The 21,054-nt window shown below is 49.9% G+C and overlaps 1 protein-coding gene across 1 annotated transcript in view; it reads left to right on the top strand.

The window, feature by feature from the left end:
* GABBR2 (gamma-aminobutyric acid type B receptor subunit 2) overlaps positions 1 to 21,054 on the top strand; it is a 369,399-nt gene that overhangs the window by 294,656 nt on the left and 53,689 nt on the right. The window contains exons 12-13 of the mRNA XM_007197049.3: positions 10,175 to 10,282; positions 19,788 to 19,910. Of these exons, the coding sequence (XP_007197111.2) occupies positions 10,175 to 10,282; positions 19,788 to 19,910 (231 nt within the window). The remainder of the gene's footprint in view (positions 1 to 10,174; positions 10,283 to 19,787; positions 19,911 to 21,054) is intronic.

The raw sequence follows: 21,054 nt of genomic DNA, 5'->3' as shown, positions 1-21,054 counted from the left end.
CATTATGAATGAATGAATGAATGAGTGAATGATGGGACTATGTCTGAGTAACTGTGTTCACCTCTGGACACAGCTAAGAGAGATACTAATAAAGCAGAGCAAACTTGGCATGAAGAAGAGGCTGGAAAACTGGGGTTGATGCTGGTTGATTGCGTGTAGGTATGTCCATGGCAACTTCCAGCTTTACATGCCCTTGCTTTGCTAGATCTGGGTCGGGGACAGACTCAGGGCCTAAGTCAAAGCCAAGCTGCTGTACCTCGGCCACCTTGAGTGCTGAAAGGGGCCTCAGGGCAGGCTGGGAGGGAGGTAAGAATGACGCAGGTGGGATCTCTTGGACATGAGTCCCCAGTCACTGGAATCTGATGTGAGAACTAGGAGAAGCCAGTTCAGCCCAGGGCTGCTCTGATGGCAGCACCGAGGAGCGTGGCTCAGCTTTATCTCCCAGCTGCCTCCACTTGCTGAGATTCCTGACTCCTTTATTTATTTTTTTACCTTTTATTAGAGTACATATACACATACACATTTCATAAGCGTATAGCTCAATGAATTTTCGTAAACTGGATTCAGCTGTGAATCCAGATCAAGAAACAGGCCATTACCAGCATCCCAGAAGCCCTTCCTACCCCCTTCCAGTTACTATCTGCACCCCCCTCCCAAGAGTAACCACCGCCCTGACTTCTGCCCACACAGACAGTGCTGCTCAAAGGACACGTGAATCACCTGGAGATCTTGGTGAATGCAGATTTCGGCTCAGTAGGTCTGGGGTGGCTGGCGGTGCCGCAGCTCTAACAAGCTCCAAGGTGCTGCTGATGCTGCGTCCACAGACCACACTTAGAGTAGTGAGGTCAAGATTAGAACCCATGCTTATTTTTGAGTTTGTCTCTTGGAGACTGATGATATAAGGAAATGGAAGCACCAGAAACCCTGTCCCATGAGAATCAGCTGGAGAAGGAAAGACGATCCTAGCCCTCCACCCTGGAATCTCAGGAAGCAGGGCCATCCCATCACAGGATGGAGTGCTGGGTTCTGGATCCTGAAGCATGCTCTCAGCCATCCACCCTGCTCACAAGAGGTATATAAATGAGCTCCGGATAGGCAGCAGCTGGGAAAGGATGGAATAGTGGGGGTCCGGATACTGGATTTGGAAGCACGACGTCCTCTTCCAGCCCTCCCAGAGATGCTAGGATTTTATAACTCTGACTCAAAAGGCAAAGGCTACCTGGGAACACCCAACTGGCCTCCCAGTAAGTTCAAGAGTGGTAGGAATTAATGATGTTTTCAAGTAAAAGGCCATAAATGTCTGTGATATTTTTTTGCTTGGCAAATTTTTTTTTTTTTTTTGAGACAGTTGAGAGATAATCTGATATAAAAATGTGGTTTGGGGGCTATTTCAGCATGTGATCCCATGTTGCTGTGGCTGGCCATATGGTAAAGTGCTTTGTGATTTCAGAAGGTAGCTGGAAAGCGGGGCCAGGGGATGCCCACAGGGTTTGATGGTGACCTTTCCTGGCAGATTTAGATCAACTTAGGGATGTGGCTGAAGGAACTGGTGCTGGCAAGTCCTGTTTGGGCCAATTAGGGTCCTGGACAGGCCGCAGCCTCCCCACCCCCATCTCCTTTGTTCTTAGCCATCAGGGGTCTTCAGTTGTGAAGGGCTCCCTAGACCTCTGGCTTGCAGAGGAGGGGGCTGAGGAGGGTGCCAGGGGCACCCCAGACCCTCCAGCAAATGTACAGATGATGTCCCCCCATCCCACACACCCTCATGTGGATTACTGCAAGCCCCAGCCCTTGTCTTATGATTCATTCATGTGGTAACATTTCCCAGGTACCTACTATGTGTGAGGCTCTGCAGGCACAGAGCTGGACACAGATCACTGCCCTCGGGGAGTTAGCAGCGTAGATAGGAAGATGGGAAGATGTAGTTAAACAAATAACTCCCATTCGGTGTGTTGTATGCTCTGATGGAGACAGGCCTAGGGGAGGGAGCGGAGGGACCAATCAGGGAAGGCTTAGAATAGGAGACCCCTCAGAAGGAGCTGCAGTTATTAATGGAAGTCCTGAAAGATGCCTCCTATTTGCTCACAAAGTTCCTAGCAGCTGCAGTCTCAGTGGCATATCCATCTCTCCTTCTGATTCCAGTGGTGGAATGGCTGGAAGAAGGACCTCAGTCCTTGTCTTCTTTGAAGAAAGAATTCAGCAAAGAGACCAAGATTGTGAAATAGAGACAGTGTTTATTAGAAGCAAAGTACATGTGGAAGAGCACACAGGTGAACTTGGAGTGTGTTGTACACGATAGGGGCGGCTTAGGTTGCTTATATGCGGGCAGTTTTCCAGTTGTCTCTGGCCAGTCATCTCGCTTGTGCCCATATTTGATCCGACACTGGGTCCTTCCTGGTGTGCCCACACATCTCTCAGCCAAGATGGATTCCAGCACAAAGGTTTCTGGGAGGTTGGCAGGACATTACGGACCGGCACTTCCTCCCTCCTTTCGTCCCTCTCCTAGACTGAGGACCCCTTCTGTGCATGTGTCAGACTGGGAAATCCTATTGACCACAAGAATGAAGAAGTTGTGGTCACTTTGCCTTTCACCTAATCCGGGCCCAGTGCTCCAGCTGGTCTCTTATCTTGAAGTATCAGCAGGAGACCAGTTGCAGCTGCTCAGCCTGAGGCCTATACACCTCCTACCTCACTTCCTCTCCTGCCTCCACACCCACTCATCCACACCTTCAGTCCACAGAGCTGCATGGAGGTGCACATCAGCCCCCTCCCCAGCACACACCCACACCCCCTGCTACCACTGCCCATCTCGAGAATGCTGTGCTTCCAGAAAGCTCCCTAACCTCCAGTCACTGATGTACCTGTGAGGGTTGTGTGGGGAAGGGGAAGAAGGGCCTCCTCCCTGTTCCATTGCCTGAGCCAAGGCCACCAAGTACGGTTATGCATTTTGTGCACTGCACAAGGGTGTTGGCATCAGGAGTGGGCGGGAACTGAATACAGCCTGCGATCTGCTCTCTGAGTCGAGTTCTTCAGCTGATAGGGTCTTAAGGAGGTGGGGGCCTTTCAAAAAGGGCCTCGAGGGGGTACCTGTTGGAAACTCCTCCTCCTACAGTGAGCGGCTTCCTCTGATTTGCCCCAGATCTCCTAAGATGCCCCATTGGCCCTAACTTGGGTCCCAAAGTACTCTTGTTTGTGCCCAGAATCTCCTGTGGGCCCTTGAATTGTTCCCCCAGAAAGTCTTTGCTGTACTCTAAACTCTAGAAGGCATTTTCTATGCAGATCTTACTTAAAGGACCCTGGGTAAGACAGAGTCTTCTGGAGCTATTTCTAGAGCACGCTCTTCAGAGGCATATTGCCTTGGGAAACACTCCGAATCTCTTCACCACCTCTCCCTCCAGAAAGACAGGCAGGCCCTGGAGATCCCAGGCTGAAGTCTCACCTTTCAGCTCCAGACTGTAACGCCTCAGGGTAACGGAGGTCTGGGGCTTGCTTTTAGATAGTCTGGGTCTCCCTTGCCTGCCTTCTCACTATTGATCATCTGGGGTGAACAGTCAGAATGAAACAAAAGGCCCTTTTTCGAACCTTTCTGGACAGCAGGAAAACGACTCACCCCCCAACATCCAGCCAGCCGACAAGGCTTCCTCCAACCCAGTCATCATCAGAGCAGACCTGCAAGAGAGGCTGTGTGTTCCTCTTCCTGCTGGTCCCCAAAAGAGCCGTGAAAGCCCTTCACTCTGGCAAGCAGGCCTTCCCAAAATCAATTGAATGAGCAGCTAAGCAGAATTGTTCCGGGTGTAGATTTTCCTTCCATCTGGAGATGTGCTCTAATTGCTTTTTCCTTTTTCGTAGTTGAGACTGAGATGGGCATTGCCTGCCTAAAATTCCTCTTCCCCATGGTTGCATGTCAGGTTGTGTGCAGAGGGGGCCGGGGGCTTTATGGCTAAGGAGATAAAAGGAAAGACATTAACATTAGAATAAATGTGTTTAAGACTTTGGGAGAGAGAGTGAAGTAGCTGTTTGTCTTATGTTGATGAATCGGTAGAGACTTGTGTTAGAGGTGATGTAATCATTAGAGAAAACAGAATCATTTGAACCTTGCAGAACCTTCTAGTTTATTTGGCATCATAGAGCCACCCAGAAGGGAGATACTTCGGACATCATCAAATGAAACTTCCCTCAGCGCAGGAGGTGCCCCTATAGCACCCTGATATGGCGTCCTCCAAGCTCTGCTTGAATCCATGGAGTGATGGGGAGCTCACTACCTCCCGGACAGCATATTCCATTGCGAGGAAGGGACCACTGAGGCCATAAGCTCAGCCTCTTTGGCCATCCAGTTCTCCAGTTCTGTCTGCAGTCTTCCTTTCGTGTGCTTGCTCAAACTCAGCTTGCACATTTTTGGTGACAAAGATCTCATTACCATCTAAGCGGGCCCACCCAGCCCAATCACCCCCTCAGTGCTGGATCCAGAGATTTAAAGGTGGGCAGTGTAGGCCCTGCACCCATCTCGTGGGAGAGGCAGGCAGGTAATCAAGTGGACATCATCTCAGAAACATGCATGACCAGCACAGCAGAAACATGCATGAGGACAGAAATCTCAGGGAGGAGGCAGCTGTGACCTCCTTGCAAGCTCTGGGAGGGGCTTCTCAGAGGAGGTGGCCCACGAATCTGGATTTTGGAGGACAAAGGAGAATCTGTGAAGAGCTTAGAGAGAGGATGGCATGATGAGTGGAGGAAATAGCCAGTGCCAGGCCCGCAGCGTGAGCCAGTGTGATGTGTGGGGACGTTTAAGCAGCGTGGAAATGCTTGGGTGTGAAATGCTATGTGGGCAGTGGCTGGAGAGGTGTGGGTGTTGGGTGCCACACCCTGCCAAGAATCTGGAGTTTAACCTGCGGGCTCAATGGGGCAGTAAAGGGTTTAAGCTCAAGGAGACTTGCTTAGATTTGCACTGGAGAACAGTCCCTCTTGGAGGTGTTTGACGGATGAGCAGCAGGTGAGGGGAGAGGCGGGAGACCAGCTGGAGGCTCCTGCAGTGGTCCAGTGAGCAGTGATAAGGAACTCGTGGACAAAAATCGGATATTGATTAAGAACCTCAGCCCTTTACATACCTTCTTTCATCTCATCCACACAACCACTCCACAAAGTCAGAGGCATTAGTTACCCCCATTTCACAGATGAGGAAACTGAGGCTCAAGGAGGTTACGTGACCTGCCCAGGTTCACGCAGATAGTGACAAAGCCAGGACTTGAACTCCTGTCAGTCTGGCTCCAGAGTCCCTGCTCGTAATGACTAATCTGGATGACACCACAGGAACAGAGAGGAGGGGTGTACTAACAGGAGACACGGGAGTAAGATGGTCATCAGGCATAGCCCTGGCAGCAAACAGAGCCCACCCCGGTGCTTCACATGGAGAGACTCCAGTGAAGGGACCACCTACAGAGGTGTAGGTGGGGTTAAGAAAGAAAATACAGGTGTTGAGGCAACCGCAGGAAGCCCTCACCACCCCTAGGCCTCTTCCTGAGCCCAGAGAGGGCCAGAGCCACGTGAGGAGCCCAGCTACAGCCAGAGACAGCACAGAAGCAGTGGCTGCAGGGAGCACATACTCCGTCTTCTCTCTCCTGACCCCTCCAATCTCCTGATGGTGCCCTCCATCCAGCCAGAAGCCAGAGGGCACGGGAACCTGGGAGGTGCAGGCATGGGGCCCCACCTCTCCGGGCGTGGGAAGGGCAGAGAACGGGTCTGGGGGTGGTTCAGCAGAAGGAGATGGGCCTGGGGACTGAATATGCAAGTGAGGGTAGGGGAGGATTCCTGGGGGACTTCCAGGTCCCTAACTTGGGTGACAGGTGGATAGTGGCACCATCCCTGAGTCGGGAGGAAATGGAGCTACTCAGCGGAAGGGCTGATGGGCTCAGCTCTGGCTCTGGAGTGTGAAGGTTTTATGGGACACCTAAGTGTCAACTAGGTCTCCAGTGACAGTGGCATATGCAGGTCTGGAACTCAGAAGAGAAATAGGAACAGGGAAAGAGATAAAGGAATTGTCAGCACAAGGAAAATGGTTGAAGCCTGAGAGTGGGAGTGATAACCCAGGGAGAGCCCTTTTAGGACAAAGAGGGTCCAGGACTGAACCCCAGGGTCCATTTCCATCTTAAAACAATGGTGGGACTTCCCTGGTGGTGCAGTGGTTTAAGAATCCGCCTGCCAATGCAGGGACACGGGTTCGAGCCCTGGTCCAGGAAGATCCCACATGCCGCAGAGCAGCTAAGCCAGTGCACCACAACTACTGAGCCTGTGCTCTGGAGCCCGCGAGCCACAACTACTGAGCCCGCATGCCACAACTACTGAAGCCCGCGTGCCTAGAGCCTGTGCGCTGCAACAAGAGAAGCCGCCGCAATGAGAAGCCCGTGCACCTCAACGAAGAGTAGCCCCTGCTCATCGCAATTAGAGAAAGCCCGCGTGCAGCAACGAAGACCCAATGCAGCCAAAAATAAAATAAATAAAATAAATTCAAACAAACAAACAAACAAAAAAAGACGATGGTGGAGGAGTGGAGGGAGAAATAACACCTCCTTTTGCACAGGGATGACCCTGAGCAGAGGCAGCCGGGGGTAGGTGGCTCTGCTGGTAGGGGTCCCCCTGTCCTGCTTTCCGGAGTATTTCTTCTAGTGTTGTTTCATCATTGTCTGAAGAGCTGTCTCCAAATGGGATGTGAACCCACTGGGATCATCTTGTGGAAGAATATATTACAGCCTTTGTTTACTTTTTTATGTAAAAAAAAAAAAATGAAAGAAATTAAGCTTTACTAATATTTAATACTCGGACTGACCCCGGGGCCCTGGCCCAGTGGGTGTGTCTGGTGGTCTCATGCAGGAACTCTCCTGAGAACGGAGTGGTTGGTCAGTCTGTGACACCAGCCAGCCACAGGGCATTGTGTCCAGGATCCCCAGGACAACACCCCGTTCAGTGATTCTCTAGGAGGACTCAGTATAGAATTGTACTCACAGCAATGATTAATTACAGAGAAAGAACATAAAGCAAAATCAGCAAAGCGAAAAGGCACACAGGGTGAAGTCACAGGGAATCAGGTGCAAGCTTCCCAGAGCCTCTCCCAGTGGAGTCACACAGGGTGCACTTAATACCCCAGCAACGACTTGTGACAACACATGAAATGTGTACCAGGGAAGCTCACTGGACACTCAGCCCCCAGGGTTTTTACTGGGGTCCGGTCACCTGGGTACCCTCTACTGAGCACATACCAAAATTCCAGGCTCTCAGAAGGAAAGCAGATGTGTGGCATAAATCACGCTGTTTGCACAAACCCTTCAGGCACAGAGTCACTCTTATCATTGAGGGAATGGTGGGAACCCTCCCCAAATGCAAGTTCTCAGACACCAGCTTAAGCAAACCTTGCCAGCAGGTCTTGGGCCTGCTAGGTTACGTCTTTTCTGGCCGGGCATCCTCACCCATTCTTTGCTTTCAGTTTATGGCAACATATTGCCATTTCCAGTTGCCAGGTTAAATTTACATCATCGAGTTTTTACTAACTTAACTCACTTGTATTATTGCGTCTTTATGAATTTGGCCCTACAAAATAGACAAGTGGCCTGAAAATGATTATGCCAAAGAAAATATAAGTCAAAGCAAATATAATAATGCGAAGCATATTGGAGTAATACTTTAACCCAAAATAAGAGATCTTTGTCTGCCACATTATGAGGTAAAAATAATATTATTTCATCTCTTACTATCCTTTAAAAAATTTCCTTGTTTTGTATATGTTCGTGTTTAAAATTGTTTTTCTGATAGGGGGACATGATCAAAAGGGCTTGGAGACCATTGGTCTTCACAGTCGTGTCAACCATTAGCTCTAAAAGTGTGTTGAAATCAGCCAGTTCTCAGGCTGGTCAGCTACTCCGCCAGTGTGCTGTCGCTTTGACAGCTTCCCCCCCGGGCGGGGATGGACCTGACTGGGGTAAGGAGACTCTCTGAGGAGCAGGCGGCGTGATGTGGGGGAGAGAGGGCTGGACTGGGTCAAGGCCTTGACTTCCAGGCTCTGCTCTGGAGCTGGGTGGTGTGGTTGAGAGAAATACCTTAATGCCCCGAGTCTCAGTTTCTTCATCTACAAAGGGGTTTTCTCAACTCAGTTGATGACTCCAAAAAATCACCCTGGTTTTGGTTGTTGTTGTTGTTTTATTTGTTTGTTTTTATCATTATATACTTCGTTTCTGGCCCAGTAATCCTTATTGAATGAACAGGTGAACAAATGAATGAATGAATGAAATGATCTGTAAGGTCCTGTGCAACTCTGACAGGCTAGGAATGTGTGATCTGGTCATTGAATAAGCTCAGGTCTAAATTCCAAATAATTGGCTCCTTCCCTGTCTCTATTCTGTTACTTTTCTTCCGTCCTTGTTTTATAATACGGGTAACGACGTGGCCATCCTACACCTTCTCTAAAGTAATGTGATTCGTTCTTGCCTGTCTGAAATTTTTGAAATTAAAAAAAAAAAAAAAAAGAAGGTTAAGTCCTCACCCTTACCATTGTCAGCATTCACACCTCACCCATCTGTGTTTCTGAACAATCGAGGTAATGCTGTTGTCCTTCCTTAGGGGGTTGGTCTTGCCATCTACCCAACCAGTTCCTATTTTTACAGATAAAATGGAAAGGGGAAATGCCCTGTCTCTGAAAAGCTGGAGAACCAAGTTGCTAGAAAGGCACTGTGAAGGGACTCCCTGAAGGGAGCATGTCTGGGAACCTCCTACATGGCTGCCTGCAGCCCTGGGCTGGATGGGAGCGCTGAGGCGGGCAAACCTGCTGGGCTGTGGACACAGAGGGCCCGGCCTGTCCACTCCAGCCCACCTGTCTCTCTCTCTCCTAACACGTCCACCTTCCTGCTATGTTCAGCTGAGGCAGGTGGGGACCTTTCAGAGGGAACTTAGTTCAACAGAGCTGAGGAAGAGCCGAGGAAAGACCATAGCCTAGAACCAGAGCTCACGGAGCACACAGCCTTTTTGTCCCAGTGAGTGGGAGGCCCCAGAACCCAGTGGCATACAGCCCAGGGCTGGGCCATGATGTGGGGACCAACCTGGAGCTAGGTGAGTCTCCTGGGTCTTGGAGGGTATCCAGACCAGCCAGTGAGGGTGGACTCGGGAGAGGCTGGGGTCTGGCCACGATGGCAGTGCAGGTGGGGAGTGGGCACCCAGGAGGCCCCAAGACCTAACAGGTGGTGACCGGCCATCCCAGCCTGCAGGGATCAGGCTGTTGGCTCCTATCAGCGCCGGCAGTTTCTGGCAGCCACCAGCCCAGGGCTGGGGATCAGGGCACACTTCAGTGCTGTGGAACAGGTGAGAGCCAGATAAGGCCTCAGTCCTGAGCAGGGACCCAGGCAGTATCGCTCCTCTCTTTCTCCAAAGGCCTGAGGAGACGGGCCCCTGGTGGGAGTGGAAAGGTCACAGCCCCTCTCCTCTGGCCTTCCCCCACAACTGAGCAGCCCCTGACGATGGCCAGGAGCTGGGCTGCTGCAGCTGCCAGTCAGGCATCCCCGGGGCCAGTTCTGGCTGAGTTCTGCCCTGCTTTACCAGAGTGGCTGGGTCACTAGCGCTGGAGAAGGGCCATGCAGGCCTGTTGTCCTGCCCAGTCTCAGCCCCTGCAGCTCAGTGCTCTCCCCTCCCCGCTGCCCACAACCCAGGAGCTGGGAGTCCTGTGGAAGAGGTTCCTGGGGCTGCCTCGTCTCCTAGAGACTTGGGTGAGGAGGCAGAGAAATCAGCAATTAGGATCACCTCTGCAGACCTGTCTCCCCACATAGAAGGCTGTCAGAGAAGGAAAGGAGGGAGGGAAGACCAGAGGGCTGGTCTGAAACCCCTTAGTGGCCCCTCAGTGGTCCTGGGGGCCCTCTGTGCCTCTCTCTGTGACTGGCTCCCTCTGGGCTGTGGGCCCATGAAAGGCAGGATTTGAATCTCATATGCCTCTGCGCCCAGGGCCCTGGTCTGGCGAGTGGCCAATAGAACTAAGCGTCTATCAGATTGAAATGTGATTGAAGGACTGTTGATGCTAGTAAAACTCTACAGTATGTAAAGTAGAGCATCTGTCCCCATCTAGAGTCCCCCTGTTGGGACACTCTCCTAAATGATGAAGTCCGTCCCCCGGGAAATGTTAATGCCTCTGTTTTCTCATGGCCTCTAGGTCAGGACCTGGATTCTCACCGTGGGCTACACGACCGCCTTTGGGGCAATGTTTGCAAAGACATGGAGGGTCCACGCCATCTTCAAAAATGTGAAAATGAAGAAGAAGGTAATGCCTCCTTCTGTTGCAGGGTGTTTGCAGTGTTCATTTAGTATTTATTTTTAAAAGATTTATGAGGCACCTACTGTACGCCAGGCACTGGGCTATTTGCTGGGGATTCAAGCTAAACACAACCCTCTGCCCCTCCCCACCACAGCCCCCAACACCTTCAGCCTCCTGGGGACATCAGACAGCTAACAAAGCGTTTACGATGCACGGTGATAAGGGCTGGTTGGGTGCATATGGGGGATACTGGGGTATAGCACCCAGGGAGGGCTTGGTGTAGGAAGTGACACCTATGCTAAAACCTGGAGGGTGAGTGGGAAGCAGAGGCTGGGCAGTTTTCCCCCTCCCAGAGGGAACTGTGTGCACGGAGGCCTGGGGAGGGGAGGGGTGTGCTCACGTGGCTGAGGGGTTCATGGGGAAAGGGTACAAGAGGCAGCCACAGGGGAAGGCAGGAGCCACGGTAAGGAACCTGAACTTTAACTTGTGGGCAGTGGGGAGCCCTTGAAAGAGGAGAGTGAAACAGGGCAGCGGTCTGATTTAATGCTTCCATTTTCAAAGAGGCCCTTAGAGGACAGGAGCCCTTCCTTCGTGTGGGAGGAAAGCAGTTGCCACCTCTGTGGTTGGCTGTAACCATCATGTTGATTAAGCTTGACTCTTAGGATGTAGTCATAGAGAAACTTTCCCCGCACTGTCCTTTTTAACTCTCCCGATGGCTGGCACTCTTCTTCCCTTGCTCCTAGATAAAAATTCCGGCAAGTCTCATGACTTTGAAGGTCCTCTGGTCAACAGCTAATATGTGGAGTCCATCATAATATTCAAAACCTCAAACTGCCTTCAAAGGCATCGCCTCTTCCTTCCCCAGCTTGGCCTGAAGCAGCCAGTCACCTGCCCTGGGAGAAGGGGTGCAGATGGGCTGCTTCTCTCTTTTGTCAGACTGAGTTTTTTCCTCATCCCATTCCCAAGGTTTCTGAACCCTCCAGAGTTGGGGCTTCGAGTGGTGGAAGGGGCGGGAAAGACCTCACTTGCCAGGAGCTGCATCCATCTTGCTGGGCCTGGCATTGGTTAAGCACACCCTTTAGGCTCTCATGGAGTCCTTTTGTGGAATTTTCAAAGCCCCCATTACTGGGATTTACTCTCCTGGAGTGCCCCCGACATGGGTGAAATACTCCCCCCGTTGGCCATTTGTGGCTCCTTCCACAGACATATGGCAGTCCCCCACTCCTGGGCCCGCCCCTCCAGCTTGCCTTGGGCAGGCCACACAGCTCTACCTGGCCCAGGGCCCACACCTGGTGCTCAGGAAGCACTCACACATCCTTCGCTCCTACAAACTCAAGTATTGTGGCTGATCCCACTGTAGCCACTTCCCCTCTTCCGCTCCATCCATGGAGCAACTGGCCTGTCATCCTCCCATGGGTTTCTCAGGCAGGAGTGAGGCATCAGCTCACCAGGTCCCCCAGCCTGCAGGGAGCCCTAGCAATCAAGCCATCTGAGTGCTCTCCTTAAGCCTCCCTCTTGATTTGAGGTCAAGGAGGAAGCATACCCCCCATCGTCTCACCTGGGGATGAGGTGACATAGCATCATGACTCATCTTTCCAAAAATCCTCTTCTTGATTCAACTCTACCCGCCCACACACACACACTTTTTAAACCCCTGATGTGTGTATAACCCATTTACAGACATCTCTGAAAATCCTGCACTGTGATCTCATCCCACTCTGGAACGTGGTGCCTGTTGTTCCAGTTCTTCATCCCAAACTTGCATTTGCCATCCGATTACCTGGGTCATAAGCCGTCACACCTGTGGCAGACAGCAAGTGAGCCCGAGGTGGTAGGGCCAGCAGACACAGCAGGAGAGCAGGCTTCTACTCCCTGCTTCACTGCTGACCCGCCATGGGTCTTTCAGCAAACCTCTTCATCTTTCAGGGCCTCTGTTTCCTCATCTGTAAAATGGGGAAGTATTGAAATGGCATTGTCTCCTGAGCTGTGATTCTGCCTGGTGCCCAATGGCACCTCTCACTCGTCAGCCTCACTGCCTGCCCCTTTACTGCCAGGGAGCTGCTCTCCAGATGGGGGGGGTTGTCCTCCCTTCTCCACCCCCTGCCCCACACCAGACCACCTTAGGACAACTATGGGCTGCGTTTAGAGGGAGGAAAGAGCTCGGCTCTGCCACCCATTGCCTGTGCTCACCTGGAAGGCCTTCCTCTCACTGGGCCTCAGGAGCATTTGTGACAACTCCCTTCTGTCTGTAAGATGAGGAGCCTGGCCACCTGGTCCTTCTCAGACCTGGCTGCACATTACAATCAAATGGGAGCTTTTGAAAACTGCAAGAAGTAACCCAGCCCAGCCCACACCTCCCAGGCTGGAGCTGAGCATTAGGAGTTGCTAGACCTCCCCAGGTGATACTAATATACAGCCAGCGTGGAAAACCTCTGCTCTAGATCAGGGCGACTCCGAGTGCAAGCTGTACCGGCAGCATTGTTGGCATCACCTGGGAGCTTGTTAGAAATTCTCTCAGCACCCCCAGCCCTAAGAATCAGGTTCCTGGAGCCCAGGAACGTGTGTTTCCACCAGCCCTCCTGGCAAAGCTGATGCAAGCCAAAGTTTGACAGGCACCACATGACTTCTTGGGCCCCTCCTGCTCTGTGGCTCTGCCATTTATGACAAGTCCATCCTGGTTTTGAAGAATCACAGTGTTAGTTTCTTTGTGTCAATATGTAATTCATGCATATTATTACTGGCAATGGAGAACTGGCCTTTATTTTCTATTACTCATGTGATCACTAAGCAAGAACACTCAGATTGTCTGGCAACAATTGACAAAACATGCCAGGGAAGACTTCAGGAGTTCAGTTGTCTGCAAGCGCCACGGGAGTTGGGGCTGTGATGTGGCCACAGCTGCTGGGCTGCCTGGGACAAGGGGACAAGGGGACTCTCCCCACCCCGGGGGTCCGGGCAAAGTGAGAGCCCAGGCAGGTGGTGGGCCCAGGAGTCCAGGGAGGGGCCTGTCTGAGAAACTGCCGAAGGCTTTGAATACAAGATTTGGTCACCAGTTTAGTCTGTTGTGAAAATGATTTAGGCCAGATGAATACAACTTTCCAGTGTGAGACAGTTTTTGCTCTAGGCTTTACAGTTATTCCAGGAAAAGCCTTGTGGCGCTACAGCTGAGTATCATTTATCAGCCAAATTAGAGGAGGTTAAGGGTATAGAAGAGAAATTTATACCTTTCACAGATCAGAAACTCAAGTTGGGAACCAGATTGTTTTTAAAGGGTTGTGGCAGTCACAGGTCAAAGCTGGGATTGAATTCTCCATGACTCCAGCATTTTACATAACCAAGGTTGGTTTTTTTTTTTTTTTTTTTTTAATTTATTTTATTTATGGCTGTGTTGGGTCTTCGTTTCTGTGCGAGGGCTTTCTCCAGTTGTGGCAAGCAGGGGCCACTCTTCATCGCAGTGCGCGGGCCTCTCGCTATCGCGGCCTCTCTTGTTGCGGAGCACAGGCTCCAGACGCGCAGGCTCAGCAATTGTGGCTCACGGGCCCAGCCGCTCCGCGGCATGTGGGATCTTCCCAGACCAGGGCTCGAACCCGTGTCCCCTGCATTGGCAGGCGGATTCTCAACCACTGCGCCACCAGGGAAGCCCCCCAAGGTTGGTTTTTATTGTCATTGTTTTGTTTTATTGGGTTTTTTTTAAGTTTAAACTTTTTTTAAAGTGAGCCTCTTAATTTATTTTTAATGTTTTTTCTTATGCACTTTTAAAAATTTATTTATTTTACTTATTTACTTTTGGCTGCATTGGGTCTTTGTTACTGTGCACGGGTTTTCTCTAGTTGCCGTGAATGGGGGCCACTCTTCCTTGCGGTGCGCGGGCTTCTCATTGCGGTGGCTTCTCTTGTTGTGGAGCACGGGCTCTAGGCGCGCCGGCTTCAGTAGTTGTGGCACATGGGCTTAGTTGCTCCGCGGCATGTGGGATCTTCCCAGACCAGGGCTCAAACCCGTGTCCCCTGCACTGGCAGGTGGATTCTTAGCCACTCTGCCACCAGGGAAGCCCTTAATCTTTTTTTTACTGACACATATACAAGATTTACCTAAATCTGAAAATGCAATCTCACACTTCTTTTTCAGTCTTTTTACCCTTTTCTTCCTTCCCTATCTTCCACCTCATCCTCCCCCACCCACCATGTCACACCCTCCCCAAACACACATACACAAACTTCACCCCATATGGCTACATTTTGAAAGACATTAAAGAAAAAGAAGCCTATTAAAGGAAGGATTGACATGTGGTGACTTAATGCTTCTAAATTCAGTATTTTTATAGTATCAATCGTAAAATCTTGAATTGAGAAGCCTCACTACCACAGTCTTTTTTTTTTTTTAATTTATTTATTTTTGGCTGTGTTGGGTCTTCGTTGCTGCGCTCAGGATTTCTCTAGTTGCGGTGTGCGGGCTTCTATTGCAGTGGCTTCTCTTGTTGCAGAGCACGGGCTCTAGGCGCACGGGCTTCAGTAATTGTGGCTCTAGAGCACAGCTCAGCAGTTGTGGCTCACGGGCTTAGTTGCTCTGAGGCGTGTGGGATCTTCCCGGACCAGGCCTTGAACCTGTGTCTCCTGCATTGGCAGGCGGATTCTTAACCACTGTGCCACTAGGGAAGCCCACTACCACAGTCTTTATTCTGCCTCTTACTCTTACTAGGAACAAATTGGAATGTTGAGACTAGAGCAGTAACTCAGAGACGAGATCTGTTTTTGGGGCAGATGTTTTTTGAGGACAAAGAAACTTCACTACATATATGACTTGATACGGTTGCAAATAATAACATAGGGCCATCCTCTCAGACCTTCATCCAGGCTCAGCTTCAGGAAAATGCCAAGAGAGTGTCCGTCATCTGAGTGACAGCAGGAAGGCAGGGCCGCTGGTTGTACAACTCCAGGGGGCACCATTCACACTGTATTCCCTCTGGAATGGTGTCCCTGGAAGTAGGCAATAAGTTAGTCCTAGTAGAAGGCCAGTCTGAATCAGTCAAAATATCTGAAGTTTTTTGAAGAAATAAAGAAATGCCGTTTTCCCAAAAGAAGTTGTTAGCCAACTTTTCCTGTAAGAGTCAGATAGTAAATATGTTAGGCTTTGCAGGCCATACAGTCTCTGTCACAGCCACTCAACTCTGCTATTGTAGAATGAAAGTAGCCAGAATCAAACACATAAACAAATAGATATGACTGTGTTCCAATAAAACTTTATTTACAAAGACAAACAGTGAGCCAAATTCGTAGTTTGCTGATCTCTGCTCTAAACAACCATGGGAAGTGATGTTTAACAGCAATAGCTAACATCTGTTGAACAGTAATTGTAAGCCAGGCTCTGGTAATCTAGTGGTTTGTGTGGTCATCGTTCCCCATTGTGTAGATGAGGAAACTGGCTCAGATGGGTTAGGAAACTTACCAAGGTCTCCCAGCTAGTTAGTAAGATTCAAACTCAGATCTGTTGCCAGAACTGGGTGCTTAATCGTTCCTGGGTGCCTTCACTCTCATCTCTCACTCAGTGAGAATGGAACACAAGTAACCTCCTAGCCTCAGAGAGAGAACTGAGTTTCATGGCATCAATGTGCACTGACATAACCAAGGAAAGTTTGTGCAGCTTTTGAAGAGAAAGCTGAAAAATAAGAAAGGAAGTCAGGGAAGCTGAGGTGAGACTAGAGACATGGCCTTGCCTAATTCTAGTATTCTATGGTGCTCAGACTTTGTATGGTTAGGTCAGTGCTATTTTTTAAATTTAAATTTTTAGATCTTTTTTAGAAGATTATTTTGTCACCTCTCTTTAGCATTGTATTGTGTGTACGTATGGGGTATCTGTATAATTATTCATTATTAGTCTCCCCCTATCATGCATGCTCTATGAATGTAGGATATTTATGTTTTGCTCACTGCTGCAGCCCTAGTGCCTAGAAAAGAACCTGATTCAGAGTAGGCACTCAATAAATGTTCCTGTGATTAATAAATCAAATGTGATCCATAACTACTTAGACTAAATCCATTTAGTCACAAACAATGGTCAAGTGCCAGGCTTTGGAAATGGTACCAAAAGGAAATTAGACATGTCCTCTCCTGTTACTCTCAGGATCTTCCCACCTTGGGTCCATCTGTGCGATGATTAGCCCTGAGTCTAGCGGAGCTGAGGTGCAGTATCACACTTTGCCCCTAGATGTCACTGTCCTCCACATAAACACAGAACCATGCATTCTCAAAATCCAAGTAATGGTAGCCACACAGCCCATTTGTTGAGCATCTTCTCTGAGCCAGATGTTGTGCTAGGTGCTTTCCATACATCATCTCATTTCACTCTTATACCAACTCTGCAGCTTAGAGCTCACTGGCCTCACTTTTAGAGGAGGAAATAAGCCTAACAGAGTCATACAGCTTGATCAAGATGACATTTCACAAGAGCTGGGATTAGAGTGAGGTCTTCTAGATCCACAACTGTGTTCTTTTTTTGCACCATACTTAGGGATATTACATGAGCCTCCCCACTCCTTGCCATTTTACAAATCAGAAATGCAGAATGAGAGAGGAAGTGATTTGTTAGGGTCACACCCAGGTCACAAGGGATGGAGCCAGGACTCCAGTCCAGGTCCACATAATCCCAGGTCCTGTCTTTCCACTGCTACTCTGCTACCTCACACTTCATACTTGAGCCTTAAAATTGGGAGGACTTGACTCTCATATTTACCAGAGAGAAATTCTGATGCTCATCTTCTGTGCCGCATGCGTGCCTTCCCTATTCAGGCAGCAGCAGGAGAGGGGCGGCATCCACTCAGAAGGGAGGTCTCTCCCCTGTAGGGGCTCACTGAGGGTGGCCCCAACCCATGTTTCTCAGCCCTGCCCTTCAATGTACTACTTCTTGTCCAGTGTAGACTGTGCAGTCCCAACAGACCTGAGGTGTGGTGTGCTGGAGTGTAAGGTGGTCCGTACTCCTGTATGCATGAGTTCTCAGGAGGAGGCCAGGAGAAAGTGGTACTGCTGAGCAAGTTCAAGTTCACTGCCTCCTTGGAGTTAGACTGTGGGGAGAGTAGTACCCCTTATGTCTCATGGGAAAGACTTGGCAGAGAGGGAGGGACCTGGAGGTGCTGGCACTTGCTGGTTGGGGAAGTTTGGGGAGGGGGAGAGGACTGAGAGGCTGAGGCCCGCAACTCTGCCTGCCCGGTGTTTGTGGCATCTGCATCCTCCTGTCCGTCTGGTAGTCACTGCTCTGGATCAGGCCTCCCCCTTCCTCATCAGGACAATGGCCCCAGCTCCTAACTGGCCTCCTACTGCAGGATCCCGCCTCAGGTTCACCCCTTAATGCTGCAGAGCTCCCCGTCACGCTGATGCTTAAAGATGCTTAAACCTCCAGTGGTCCCACATGAGGCTCCATCACATGTCGCGCAGGCTCTCTCCCTCCAGCTAGCCCTGTTTCCAGCCACCCCCAACCGACCCCATGCACACCCAGCCACACAGAGCCTCTCACAGAAAGAACAGGGTGTTTCAGACGAAAGAACCAGCACCTACAAATGCCTGGGAAAGGATAGGAACCTGCGGCAGGTGGTGCCTTATAGGAAGTAGAACCTGAGCCCTAGGCAGGAGACAGTGACCTTGAACTTGCTCAACAGCACCACTTTCCCCTGGCCTTTTCCCGAGAGCTCATTCATTCTCCACACGTTCCTCAAGGAAGTTTGAGAGCCAGCCCCTGCACAAGGCACCAGGGCACAGAGGGGAGACTGGATGGTCGCTGCCTCGGTTCTGATAGGAACACGGTTGCAGCGTGGGCCCCATGCAGGGCACGCCCGGATTCACAGAGGAGCAGCTGCTCAGGCTCAATCTTGAAATCAGGGTAGGAGGGCACCAGCAGAAAAGTGGGGGAAAGAACTTCCAGGGGTCAGGTACAGTGTGTGCAAATGCCTGGGGCTCAAACAGCCCTGGGTGAGCATCAAGCAGGGAGGCCCCTTCCAGCCTGTCCTCCAAGTCCTAAGCTCCTCAGGCATTTCTTCCTTTTGGCACAATTTCTCAAGGCTAACAGGGAGCTGCCTGGTTCCCCTGAGGGCAAGGGTTAAACCAGGTTTCTGCAAGCCATCAGCGGTGCACTGAATGCTTCTGAAAAATCTCAGAGGGGGCTTTGCCAGTGCCCCACCCCCAGGTAAAGTGGTCTCAGTGGATATGATCTCTTTGGCAGTAACTCAGCAGTACTTTCTTGTTCTTTTCACAGTTTGGCCACAGAGAAGTCTCTTGAGTGTCTGTTTCTCCTTTAAGGATGGCTTTAATCATTAAAAGCCAGACCTGGCGATATTTCTTAAGTTTCTGCTTCAGTTTTGTTTATTTTTCTATAGTCTTTTCTAGAACTACTTCATCACATTAGCTTTTGTTTGGCATTGGGGCGGGGGGTGAGGACACATAAATGTGCAGTGAGTGAAATACAGTTTAGCTTTGCCCCTGACAGCATTTGTCCCCAGGCCAATGCCCATCAAACGGACATAAAGTGGGGTGGGAACTTCACAGTGTAATAAAGATACCCCAAGCTGCAAAGTGGGATGGGAATTATATTTCTTCTTTATATATTCCTTCATCTCAATTCAACCAGGCAAACTTCTAAGTATCGACTGCATGCCAGGCCCTGCTAGGTGCTGAGGGCAAACAAATAAATAAAACAGGCTTCCCTTTTGTCAGGGGTTCTCCAGTTTACTGAGGAGGGCAGATGTGTATACAACTTAATATAGCATCTGGTCACTGTAGAGCGTGGTAGGTGCTGTAAATGTTTGAGGGTGTGCACTCTGGAGAGAGGAGGAGCTTGGTTCCAATCTAGGCTTCACCTCTTAGAATCTATATTCCACTGAGCAAGTTACTTGGCCGCCAGCACTAGCCTCAGCTTCTTCATCTGAAAATTGGGAATAATAATAGTATCTGCCTTTGTATGAGATGCTGTATGTAAAACAATCAACCTAGAGGTAGGCACAGTGTAAGTGTTCACTAAATGTTAGCATTTGTATTTATTCTCCTTCTTGTAGTTACTACTATTACTATTCATAATTATAAGTATTGAATGTATTAAGTATGATTAAGTATGGGAACAGAGTGCTATGGGAGTAGTTAGTTCTGCTTTGGGAGTTAGGGAGGCTTCGTGGAGGAGGCAAAATGAATCTGGGTCTCTAAGGATTATTTGCCACATAGAAAGAAGAGAGTGTTCCAGACAAAAGAGCCAGCACCCACAAAGGCCTGGGGTGAAAATCACAGCAGGGCCAGAACCTGGGAGTCCTCAAATTTGACTAAGTATATGTGTGTGTTTGGGGCATGGACAAGCCAAGCTCATGAAAGGCCTTGAATGCCAAGCAAAGGAGCTTGGCGGGATTTATCCTGTGGGCGTTGGGGAGTCTGAGGAAATTTTCAAACTGGGGGTGACGCCATTCAGTCACCCACCTGACCTGGCCCCTCGGTGCTGTTTGGGAAGCTCTCTCACGTCCCTTCTGCCCCTGCCCTCTCTGCAGATCATCAAGGACCAGAAACTGCTCGTGATCGTTGGGGGCATGCTGCTGATTGACCTGTGCATCCTGATTTGCTGGCAGGCTGTGGACCCCCTGAGAAGGACGGTGGAGAGGTACAGCATGGAGGTAAGCACTGGCACCTGCGGGAGGGAGGCCTATGCTGCTCCCAGCCCCCCCGGGGACAGCAAGGCAGCACATCTTTACTGCCCCAGGTGCGCTTCTTGAGAAGAAATCGAGGTGGTTACGGGGAAATCATCATAGGTCCACGGGGCTCCACATTCCCTATCAGGAATGTCTCATTATTTCCGTTTCTTCCATTTGAGACATATATTATTTCAGGAGGGCCAAATATAAGGTCTTCACTCCTGGAAAAAAATGGTGAAAGAGTTTGTCTAGGTGTATTAATATATGCAGAATTAAGGGGAAATGTTGGGTCGTTTAAACCAGTATATTCTCTACACATTGTAGAAGCCCCCATTTACATGATCCATCAGCCTAGAAATTACATTGCATTTTTAATCTCTCCTTTAAAGTGAGCTCCCTAAGGAGTGCTAGGAGGGAATAAACACTCTGATAGCTCCTTCTAGTTACTAGAGGATCTTCAAAGTGACGTGTTGCCAAAAAGAAGAACCTTACATAAAAGTACCGTTAAATATATATTTTAGTAGTCTTGTGTTGGGCCTTGCTCTTAACTCACACTGGTCTTCCTAGGATGCTCCAGTTAGAGAAGTTCAAGATTAGGGAAGTTGTAGTTTTGTCGACTTTCTCCCAGAAGTGTTAAACATGCCTTTGTCGGAAAGAGCCAGCTGAACGGCAGTGGCTGTACAGTACGATTTCCCTACACGGTAGCAGATTCTATTGAGAAAACTGGAGTTTTCTCCAGTTCTCTCACTGCACTATTAGGGAAATGTTTTTGTGGGATTTAGTGTGAATTTTATCAATAAAACTAACCTGGAAACAGTCATTTTATGCGTTGAGGACAGAGGTTTTTATCCTTCTGGACAAGAAGGGTTTTCTAGCAAATAAGATGCCAGGCCTCGTTTGTCTCGAGACAGGCAGAGGGTTCGCTCAGCCCGGTAAGAAGCTATGCAGTCGGAGCAGTGGCAGAGAACGCTGTTTCCTGACAGCGCAGATTTAGGGGAAGGATTTAAGGCTGTGCGCCTCCATCTCACTGCCTTACGTGTCCATCCTGGGAGGAAGCGGGACTCCAGACAGGCACAATCAGACCTGGCAGAGGACAGAGCTGCGCTGGCTGTGCCCATGGGCCAAG

This window comes from Balaenoptera acutorostrata, chromosome 6 (genome assembly GCF_949987535.1).
Source record: "Balaenoptera acutorostrata chromosome 6, mBalAcu1.1, whole genome shotgun sequence".
NCBI lineage: Eukaryota > Metazoa > Chordata > Mammalia > Artiodactyla > Balaenopteridae > Balaenoptera > Balaenoptera acutorostrata.
Note: the sequence above shows the minus strand (reverse complement) of the source record. Positions and strands in the feature narration are given on the sequence as shown.